Source organism: Carassius carassius, chromosome 41, assembly GCF_963082965.1.
Source record: "Carassius carassius chromosome 41, fCarCar2.1, whole genome shotgun sequence".
NCBI classification, from domain to species: Eukaryota; Metazoa; Chordata; class Actinopteri; order Cypriniformes; family Cyprinidae; genus Carassius; species Carassius carassius.
This window is the reverse complement of record NC_081795.1, coordinates 4,975,255-4,986,947: the sequence shown is the minus strand read 5'-3', so window position 1 is coordinate 4,986,947 and position 11,693 is coordinate 4,975,255. Positions and strand designations below refer to the sequence as shown.

Below are 11,693 nucleotides of genomic sequence, written 5' to 3'. Positions count from 1 at the left end.
TGAAGGAATCTCTGTCGGACAATGGGGAGTAATTTTGGCTTTAATTCATTGGCTGGATATGAATTCTTGATATCAACAATTAACAATTTCACTTGTTAAAATGGTAAATATTTATATCAGGAATTTAGGAGTTGGGGAAAACGACCTCCCTAAGGACTGTGTAGCCTAAGTTAAATATGTCCTGAACAATTATCACAGTTTAAGTGACAATTACATAAATTATAACCCAAGAATGAAAAATGTATTTATTAAAGAGTTTTCATGACTTATTTGTACCAAGGGGTCATTTTCCCCCACAGGTGGGGTAAAACTAATATTAAATGTCCCGTTTTTCGTGCTTTTTTGAAGCTTTGTGTTTACAGTGTGCAATATAACATTTGTTCATGTTTCGCATGTAAAAAAAAATAGTATATTTCACACAATTCACATATCTGTATGTTTTCACTGTCATAAAAACGGCTGATGACTTCCTTGTTCTACAAAGTCCCTCATTCAGAAACACGTAACGAGTTCTGATTGTGCCAGCGGTTTCTGTGTTGTGATTCGACAGCAGCTTAGAGCATGCTGCCCTTCTGGAAATGAATTTGGGCTAGTTTTGAGAAGCAAATGAGTAGGATTTGTTTTGAAAACCTGGCAATCCTGATCTGAACCATAGACAGTAAAAGAATGCACATGCTGGAGATGTACTTATTATCACAGGAGCGTTTTTACTGACGAGATGCGCTCCTGTTAACAAAGCTAAACAGCATTGCCCTTTGTGTAATAAATTACAGAAACTGTTAAACGCACCAACTTAAATAATAAAATACACTTACCGGTTGTGGTGATGGAGAGGATGGTGAAGGTCATGATGTAGATGAGTGTGTGATGGCGAGCGATTTGTGACATGCGGCGGGAGCGTAGACCACCCTGACGGTTGATGTATGCTACAGTCGCAGTGTTGTCCGTATGGACCAGAACGTGCTTGTCCTTCAGCAGGGCCCTGAAGCGGTGCAGAGCAAGGCGTACTGCTAGCAACTCGAGGCAATTGACATACCACTGAAGTCGGGGTCCCGTCCAGGAGCCCGACGCAGCATGCCCATTGCATATGGCACCCCAGCCCATGGAAGAGGCATCTGTAAAGAAAATGATGAATATACAAGCAAAACCAACCAACCCAATAAATCAAATGTGTCAGTCCTGTGTAAAGAAAATTAATTTACAATATTTGCGGGAGAGCAAAAAAGCTAATCAGCAACACCTGTGTCTTGTTTCAGTAATTGGCGTGGAGAAAGTATATAATGCCACTAGAAACAGGAGTATGCGAGAGAGAGAAGGACTGCAGACAGATGACCCTGTCCTCTTCCTTTCCACCCACGAGCACATCACAATATACTACCCAACTAAATAAATAAATAATATAACAAATCAAGTCTAAAAAGTTCTGGGGCCTCATGTATCAACACTGCGTACGCACAAAAACACGGCGTACGCCAGCTTTCACGTTCACGGTCACGTGTACTTCATGCCTGGCGTACGTACATTTGTCGTGATTTTTGTCCGTTGGCGACTCATAGAGGCAATAAAGTGAAGTGGCAAACATTACACTACGAATTGTTCTATCGCACCACCAGCTGTCAGATTGCAGGTGACCAGCCAAACATTAAAGCGCAATTTGGAGCGATAGCCGGTTTTCATAATGTAATCGGAGCGATCGACTGCACACATATTGCTATAAAGGTGCCATCTGAAGAATTTGCATATGTGAATCGGAAACATTTTCATTCAATAAATGTGCAGATTATATGTGATGCACAAATGTGCCTAACAAATATTGTGGCAAGGTGGCCTGGGTCAACCCATGATTCATTTATCCTCACAAACAGCATGGTTGGGATGAGACTCCAAGCTGGCAGGGTGCGCGATGGGTGGCTACTTGGTAAGTTATGCATTTAAATGTATGGTTCTATCTAAAAGTTTAATGTTTGTGTGTGTAATTATTCAACTGCCCATCAGGAGACAGTGGTTAGCCACTAAAGATGTGGCTGTTAACCCCCCTCACCAACCCACAAACTGACCGAGAGCGCAGATACAATGATGCCCATTCTTGCACTCGGTCAGTTGTGGAGCGGGCGATTGGGCAGCTGAAAAGTCGGTGGCGCTGCCTTGACAGGACCGGGGGGATGCTGTTATACCGCCCTGACAAGGTTTGCCGCATCATACTGGCCTGTGGAATGCTGCACAATGTTGCGCACAGGCATGGCATACACCTTGGTGAGGTGGGGGCACTGCTAGATGACCCTGACCCAGGACCAGTATATGTGCAGCACAATCAACAAGCCATTCAGGCCCGTCAACGTGTAATTGCGACAATATAAATGGTACTCAGACAAAAAGTTAATTTTTTGACCAATTCTTTTAATGAATGGCTTATTTCTGTAAGTGCGTCAGTGACATTTTTTAAGTGACTGTTCATTTCTTCAATGGCCCTAACAATTTGTTGCTGTGACTGTATTTGAGTCTGTTCCTTATTAATGGGTACATTACTACATTGCATTTTAAAATTAAATGGTGGCTGGTAGGCTATGTATCAAAGTTAAGGAAATAAATTTTAAATTAGTCACCTTGCTGGCAGTCCTGTAGTATATCCGAGTCTCCCACATCAACGGATACGATTCCAGAGATTAACGTGTCTCCTACAATAGACACAACTCTCTGATCAAAGGGTGCGAGTTCATCTGCCCCTGTACCACCGCCTGTTCTGCCCACACTTTGTCGGTGCGCAGCAGTTCTCCGCTTAACTTCCACCTTTATGTCAGACCATTTCTTCTTCAGTTCATTTACGGTGCGACTCTCAGATCCCACCACGCTGACGGCATCAGACAAACTCTCCCACTCTTTTTTCTTTCTTTTATTATTAATTCCAGAGGACAAAGTTCCAAATAAAATATTTTTTCTTGTTTCTACCTCTGTTAGTAGGACCTCTAATTCATTTTCAGTGAAATTTCGTTTCTTGCTTGCTTTAGCCATGTTCTAGCAGGTTTCTTTTGCCAAATTAGACTAATTACCATATTTAAATTAATTTAATTGAGGGAGGAGACAGGGTGTGGGGTTGTGCTCGTGCATGTGCGCTCAATTTCGCGTTAATTGGGATGTACAAAGAAAATGTATGTGGAATGCTGCGTACGCAGAGATTAATACATCTGATTTTGTTTGTGCATACGCACATTTACAGCTTTGACCGTAAGCAATGTTTTAGTATGAATTCAACGCAAGTCTTTGTACATGAGGCCCCTGGTTACTGTGTTTAGTTATCTTGGCCAGAAATCAAACTCTAACAGAATCGGGACAAACCACACTTAAATCTAGATGAGCTGGATTATCTTGCTGGTTTTTGTTGATTCTCAGAAGGAGATGGATGTGGTAAATATGACAATGTTTTAAAAGCAATTTCCTCTAAAAGAAAGAATCACATTCAGAGGTTTTGATTGTAAGAAATGAGGAAGGAGTTTCACATGTTATGTAAAGTACTTCACTTGATCTGTAGTTCTTGATAATCCCTTAAAAAAGATTTGTATTGTGTACAAATGATTCCCAATGCTTTTTATTGTGCACATTCATATAAACGTTCAGCCACATTAAATCAAAATACAGTCTAAACAGCTAGCTTTGAATTTTGCTGTGCATTCACTCATGCATTCATTTTAAATGCAACTGTAAAAAAGTAATTTTCCTAAATCTTTTATATTAAAAATTAATTAATTACAAGCAAATAAATAAACAATGCATTATTTTAAATGTGCATTATAAAAAAAAAATAAGAAAAATTAGCATTAGTTAATAGAGTTTATTGTAATATAGTGCTTAATAAAAACGAATGACAGAAATGCACGTGAAGTTGCTGAGGAGAGAAGTTGAAGTAAAATTGCTAAATAAATATTTTGAGAGAAAATGATTGACTTGATGCCATCTTTTTTCAGTGGCTATGATAATATTTTTAAAGATTGTTTATCTAAACTACTGTTAGAAACTGATCTTAGAACTTCTATTTTCACTTCAGCGCAGTTCTCATAAATGCACATTTTCTTTATACAACATTAGGAAGATCAGGCATTTCTTTCAGAAAGTGCAACACAACTTCATGTTCAAGCTCTTGTTCTGTCCAGGCTGGACTATTGCAATGCTCTCTTGGGAGGTCTTCCAGCCACTTCTATCAAACCTCTACAAGTAATCCAAAATGCAGCTACAACATTAATCTTAATAAGTCGAAAAAAGCGCATGTCACACCTCTGTTCAGCAATTTGCTAATCTGGCCATACCACGCTTCCAGTAGATCTGGACGAGCCGGATTATTTTGCTGTTTTTTGCTGATTCTCAGAAGGAGAAAGATGTGGTAAATATAAAAATATTTTGAAAGCAGATTTCTCTAAAAGAAAGAATTACATTCAGATGTTTGATTGTAAGAAATGAGAAAAAAATTAGTTTTCACAACTCATGCATTAATTTTAAATGTAACTGTCAAAAAGTAATTTTCCAAAATCAGTTGTATTAAAAATAAATAAATGCATAAAATAAAAGCAAATACATAAACAATAAATTATTTTAAAAGTGCATTAGTACAAAAATAAATAAGAAAAAATATTATAGCGTAATAGAGTTTACTGTAATATAGTGCTTTCTAAAAACTAATGACAGAAATACATGTGATGTTGCTGAGGAATGCAGTTAAATTAAACTCAATTTATGCATTTAGCAGACGCTTTTATTCAAAGCGACTTACAGTGCTTTCAGGCTATCAATTTTTACCTATCATGTGTTCCCGGGGAATCGAACCCCCAACCTTGCGCTTGATCTACCAACTGAGCTACAGAAAAAGTAAAATAGCTAAATAAATATGTTGAGAGAAAATCGTTGACTTGATGCCATCTCTTTTCAGTGGCTATGATAAGAAGTCATATAATAACTATTTTTCTTGTTTTATCTAAACTGCCGTTATAAACTGTTATTAGAACTTTTATTTCCACTTCAGTGAAGTTCTCATAACTGAAAATTTCAGTCTCTTCCTGTTCAGCAGCACTCACTTGAGTGGATTAAACATCACATCAGACAACAACAAAACTGTTTCCCAACAAAATCATTTCATAACATATAACTACAGAAGTATGATGCTTCTCAAGGAAATAGAAAAGCCAGATAACAGATCTAAACATTCCTCAGCTATGAGCTCATTGGAGCTGATGGGATGGACCTCAATCACGTATCAGATTTATCAGCTACTTTAAATGATATAAAAGCAAGCGAGACAACCTACAGATACATCAGTGAGATACAGTCCATCACACACTCATTTACATCATGACCTTCACAATCTTCTCCATCACCTGCTTTGCTCTGGTGGCTTCTGCTCTGGGTAAATGTCACCTTTAGAAGTTTGCAAGAATAATGATGGGTAAATATATTTAGAAAATGCAAAACATTCATTAAGAGCTTCCTGTCTCATGCTTGTCTCATGAACAATGTGTTATGTTTTGTAATAACAGGTTGTGGAGTGCCTGCGATTAAGCCACAGACTATCGGCAGCAGGATTGTGAACGGACAGAATGCCATCTCTGGTTCTTGGCCCTGGCAGGTCTCACTTCAGGTAACTCATCTGTTTTTCAAACACACATTTGTCTGCTTTGCTTAAAGAGTAAGTTTCACATTTTCAGTGCTTTTACCTTTAACAGCTGTCCAATGGTTTCCACTTCTGTGGAGGATCCCTGATCAACCAGAACTGGGTTCTCACTGCTGCCCACTGCCCTGTCCTGTAAGAGTCTTCAGTCTGGCAAACATCACATTCAGTAGTGGTTAATAGATGCTCTTTCATCATACTGTCATCTTTCTGTCTGTCTTTTAACCATTGACTTTTTCTTTATCTTTTTAGAGGTTGGCAATCACCGTGTTAGGGTTGGCAATCACCGTGTCATTCTTGGAGAACATGATCGTGGCTCAAGTGTTGAACCCATTCAGGTCAAATTAGTTTCCAAGGTAACAGTGTTTATTGATCTCAGTGGATCAGAGATTAAATCAAAATGAGTGATCAACCAATGCTTTATGACTCGTACTGTAGTAAACTGACTGTTTATGTTGGTTTAAAGCAATGAGATTTTGTTTTGTTTTGTTTTTTGTTTGTTTTTTAGATAAAAACAACCACATCATTATACCTAAACAAAATTTATTATTATGCAAAGGAGTAATCTAAATTTTTACAAATGTATTTTCATAATTGTTTTGAACTTTTGAGTAATTGTTACACATTTCTCCAAGGGAATGGCTGATGTATTGAAAGTTAGGTTACACTTTATTTTGATAGTCTACTTTAGACGTTCTACTAACTATAAATAACTTAGTAACTACATGTCAACTACATATCAACTGAATCTCCTTATTTGCAACTACATGTCTACTGACTTTCAGAGCAGACTGTTAGGGTAGGTTTAGGTTTAGTTGAATAGGTTGACAGTTATTAGAAAACTAATACTCTACTAACTGCTAGTTGACATGTAGTTGCAACATTACTTACTGTTAGAAGAATGTCTAAAGTGGACTATCGAAATAAAGTGTTACCGAAAGTTATTAAGTTGTGTTTTTTATTGGCTGACCTGATATTTAAGTACTAAAAAAAAAGTAAAAGTGTGAAGTAAAAAAGAAAAATTATGAAAAACTGATTGTTATTCTCAAAATTTATACTCTGAGGTCATCTATATTCTATACTCCTAAAAGTTGCCAAAACGACCTTTCAGCATGCATTTAAAATAATCAGCACATAGAGGCAATAGAAAAAAGGTTAAAATAATAGAAGGGTTAAAACAACAAAAATAAATTAAGCTAATATCTTAGTTCACCATTCATAAAGGCAGCTTTCAGCATTGATCCCCCTTTTCTGTGTGTTCAGGTCATCACCCATCCGCTCTACAGCAGGGCGACCTTCAACAATGACATTGCTCTGCTGAAACTGTCGTCTCCAGTCACACTGACTCCCCGTATCTCTCCTGTATGTCTGGCTCCATCAACCCTCAGCATCCTGCCTGGAACCCGCTGCTTCACCACTGGCTGGGGTAGAACTGCCACCACAAGTAAGTCATCTGTAAAACAAAAATATACTGAGAGAATAACAACACATCTGTTAACTGTGCAAGACAATTTGTCACGTTTTCTTCTCTTTTTAGCGAGCCCACTGATCCTACAGCAGACAGGTGTACCCATCATAAGTCCTGCTGTGTGCAAGCAGATCTGGGGTCAGAACACTATCACTGATGCTATGATCTGTGCTGGAGCCTCTGGTTCCTCATCTTGCCAGGTATATGAAGACAGATCAAGAAACACATTACCATCTCAGTGTTGCTGCTGTTTAAATCAAATGTGTGTTTTTTTCTCAGGGTGATTCTGGTGGTCCTCTGGTGTGTGAGCGTTCAGGGGTCTGGTCTCTGGTGGGCTCGGTGTCCGCAGTAACAAGCAACTGTGACACCCATTTCCCTGGAATCTACGCCCGCATCTCCCAACTGCGCTCCTGGATCGACAGGACTATCGCTTCCAACTAGAGCAGCATTCTGAGTGTTTATCCTACAGAGATGGAACATGCAGTTTTAAGTCATTAAGATGTTATACAGCTGATCTATGTTCGTAGGGGGTTTTTCAGTCCATCTGTGGTTCCAGTGATCTGGCTGTTACTTCATGTTACACTTTCTACTCTTCCTCAACACTTCATGGCTGTTTTCTTGTTCTAGCTGTACAAATATTTTAATAAAAGATAGAAAAAAAATAAAATAAGTGTACTGATGAGTGAATTTAATATTATTTTTACCCCACATGTGGGGGAAAATTACCCCTTGGTACAAATGAGCCATTAAAACTCTTTAATAAATACATTTTTCATACTTGGGATATAATTTATGTCATTGCCACTTAAACTGTGATAATTGTTCAGGACATATTTAACATAGCTACACAGTCCTTAAGGGGGTCCTTTCCCCAACTCCTAAATTCCTGATATAAATATTTACCATTTTAACAAGTGAAATTGATAATTGTTGATATCAAGAATTCATATTCATCTAATGAATTAAAGCCAAAATAGCTCACCATTGTCCACTGGACATTATTTTACAGGTTTTTAGTGGCTTTATTTTTTATAAATTACCAGATGGTACTGTTTTTCAACAGCCTGGAAGCTTTTAATCTTCTCTCGAAACAGTCAGAGGAAAGTTTTCAGAGTCTCAGACCTGTTTTCCGCGTTTGGTTAGGGGACATTCTACATTTACCCTTTAACACACCAAACAAAAACTACAAATTAATAAAACAAACTTTACATAAACTACATATTTGTTGCATTTAAATGGAGTTAATTGGTTAACAGATGTTCAGGAGCAGGGGCACGCCTCAAACGATCACCTGACTTCCTGAAACCTCCATATGTCGGGCCACCTCATACCGTATTGATTGTTTGTTTCTCTAGAACCCACACTTTTCTCCTTTTCTCTTCCATTCAGCCAACCTTATTCTCTGATCAAGCTGACCATCATCCCATTCTCTCTACCACTTCATCCTCTTTCTACTCTTCCTCAACACTCTGTTCAACTAACAGTTTCATAGCTTGTTTGTGGCGTGGTCCTTGTTAGTGAATTATTTGTAGAATACATTAACTAGATTAGACTTTCATGAAATCATATGCCTTTGGTTTGTAAAAGAAAGCGTTTTAAATGTTTGGTCTGCATTTCCATTGCATTTACAATATTTTGACCAGCAGGTGCACACTGTGGCGAAATGGTGAATTATTTTGCATATCACTTGATTTAATTGATTCAGAACTTAGAAAAATTATTTTGAGGGATTATTTGAAATTATTTAAGTGTTATTGAATGAAACAATGAATGGAGACCTTTACAGGTTTCTCAGAATATGTAAATTACCCCATATATTTGATTGTGTTGTTTTCTGAGAAAGTTTGAAAACTGATTGCCCTTGCCTCGCATTAAAAAAAGAAAACTGATTCCATTATTTTTAATACTTTTCATAGCATGTACACTTTTAACGTTTAAACAAAATAAAGTTGGCTACAATTTTATATATATATATATATATATATATATATATATATATATATATATATATATATATATATATATAATATATTAATATTATATATATATATATATATATATATATATATATATATATATATATATATATATATATATATATATATATATATATAATTTAAATATAGGGCAAACTAGCTTTATCTTCTATTAAAAAATAAAGAGTTCTGACTTTATCTTTGACTACTATCAAACAAAGAAAATTATGAACATACAAGCAAAACCAACCAACCCAATAACTATAATGTGTTAGTACTGTGTAAAGAAAATTAATTTACAATATTATAAAGCTTTCCAGAAAGAAAGAAAAAAAATGTAAGTGATGTTCTCGTGCAGGTGAGATAAGATATTTTTGAAAAACTTGTCCGACCAGTTTATTATCTTTAATTTTATCTAAACTGATTGAGGTTTTACAGAAACAGATATTAGTGTTTTATTTTTCACCTTACTGTGACATTACACAAGGTTGAATACAGGATTAGTTACCATCACAGACTTATTGGGAAAGCAGATAATTTACTGCAAGTACACTTAAGGAAGCACTTTACATGATATAATGATTAAAATTTCAACCCATAAAAAATAAAAAATAAAAATTCTAATTCAAAACATTTCAAAACATACAAAGAGAAAGACGAAACCATGATAGCTCTCAAAGAAATAAATCTTAAACCTCTTCATGAGGTCAAAGAATGGAGAATTCAGCCTCTTGGCTTACAGACTAGTGTTAATTTCGTCACCTATTTTTAATTTAGTCTTAGTCTTAGTCTTGTGCCAAATGTCCTTGTTAGTTTTAGTCATATTTAGTCATTCACATATCTTTTTTGTTAGTCAAGTTTTAGTCGACTAAAAGTCTTGTCATTTTAGTCTAGTTTTAGTCAAAAGAAAACTCAAGGTATCTTAGTCAAGTTTTAGTCGACTAAAAGTCTTTTAATTTTAGTCTAGTTTCAGTCAAAAAAGAACTCAATATATTTTAGTGTACTTCTAGTCAATTTTTTTTTGTCTTTTTTTAAAATAACACATTATTAATGAGATTATTACTGATAAACTTTTCAGTAAAAAAAAGTGGTTCACATATCTCAAACATTGGTTAAATGTCATAATTACTTTTTGTTGAATGTAAATGTTAAACGTGTATGGTTTACAATTTCTGATTTAGGACTCGAGCTTGACTGCACATCACATGTTTTACTTTATTGATACTGCTAATCGTAATGCAACGGACCGGTCATCGGGACATAAGACAAAGAGCCTGCGCAGCGACAGGAAATATGATTGTAATGAATTAAAAACTCCGTAATCATCGGGAAGAAGGAGGTGGGAACCGGCGGACAAGCAAATGAAACTTTAATGATCAAAATAAATACAAAACAGCGCACCAGCCCCTCACAGACGACTGGTGCGCTCAAATAAAAATCAAAACACAACTAAAATCCCAGGCCTGGTCCTCTCTCGTCCTTCACTGTCGTCGCTCCAGTTTTATATCCTTCCATCTCCTACGTGGGACTCGAGACCGGCAGTGGGTCTCAGGTGCCACTGATTTCCCAATCATTGCCGGCCTCCCTCCTTGTTCCCACGTCCCTCGGCCCCGCCCCACTTGCCACAATGATTTAACACAAAAAGCTTGCCTAGACGGTGGACTTGCGCTCAGGATTTTTTTTTTTTTTTTTTGAGCGGTGTGTGCGGACGAATTTTTCTACGCACACACTATTTTATTTCTTGATAACAGACCACTGCTAACTATAACACACCATTGCCATGAAAAACAGAGCGTTGCCATGAACACACAGGATTCTAACCGTAGAGACGGAGCGCACTATTTTCTTTAGCGGAAGCAATACAATCGTTTAATCAATAAACTCCTTTTTTAATCATAATTTTGTGTCAAATTATTGATTTATTTGGTAGGTAGCAATGTAATAAGCGGGATCCGAACTCGTTCTGAATATTTTAAAGGTGTAACAGCTGATGAAAAAGCAGAGACGATTGTAGACGAAAATTAAGAGAGATTTTATCTTAGTTTTTATTTTATGCAAAACATTTTCGTCTCGTCTTTTTTCGTCAACAATAATGCATGTTAATTTAGTCTTAGTCAGCGTTTTTGGACAGTGTTGCAGTCTTGTTATCGTCTCGTTTTAGTCATGAAAAAAAAGGTCATTGATGAACATATTTCGTCTCGTCTCGTCAGACGAAATTAACACTATTACAGACATTAGCTCTTGACAAGGAAAAGTTAGATTGTATCCAGCGATAACAGAAGTAAAAAAAAAACAAGTTCCGGTTACTGTGATTAGTCATCTTGGCCGGAAATCAAATTCTAACAAAATCTTGCCAAACCACACTTAGATCTAGATGAGCCGGATTATCTTGTTAGTTTTTGTTGATTCTCAGAAGGAGACGGATGTGGTAAATATAAAAATGTTTTGAAAGCAGTTTCCGCTAAAGAAAGAATCACATTCAGAAATTTGATTGAAAGAAATTAGGAAAAAAAGTTTTCACATGTTGATTATGTAAAGTACTTCACTTGATCTGTATTTCTTGAAAAACCCTAAAAAAGATTTGTATTGTGTACAAACG

The 11,693-nt window shown here is 36.5% G+C and overlaps 1 protein-coding gene across 1 annotated transcript; it reads left to right on the top strand.

The window, feature by feature from the left end:
- The first annotated feature begins 5,289 nt into the window (after positions 1-5,289).
- On the top strand, positions 5,290-7,674 carry LOC132123191 (chymotrypsin-like protease CTRL-1). Its single transcript, XM_059533763.1, has 7 exons — positions 5,290-5,389; positions 5,520-5,620; positions 5,706-5,785; positions 5,925-6,006; positions 6,914-7,094; positions 7,188-7,318; positions 7,398-7,674. The coding sequence occupies exons 1-7, from the start codon at positions 5,335-5,337 to the stop codon at positions 7,557-7,559; spliced, it is 792 nt and encodes a 263-aa protein (XP_059389746.1). The 5' UTR covers positions 5,290-5,334; the 3' UTR covers positions 7,560-7,674.
- The last annotated feature ends 4,019 nt before the right edge of the window (positions 7,675-11,693 follow it).

Bases quoted from the DNA above. Each gene is read 5' to 3' on its own strand.
- LOC132123191 (XM_059533763.1), top strand. From the start codon at position 5,335: ATGACCTTCACAATCTTCTCCATCACCTGCTTTGCTCTGGTGGCTTCT. The intron at 5,786-5,924 runs GTAAGAGTCTTC...TCACCGTGTTAG, and splicing joins GCTGCCCACTGCCCTGTCCT to GGTTGGCAATCACCGTGTCA. The intron at 7,095-7,187 runs GTAAGTCATCTG...TTCTCTTTTTAG, and splicing joins GGGTAGAACTGCCACCACAA to CGAGCCCACTGATCCTACAG.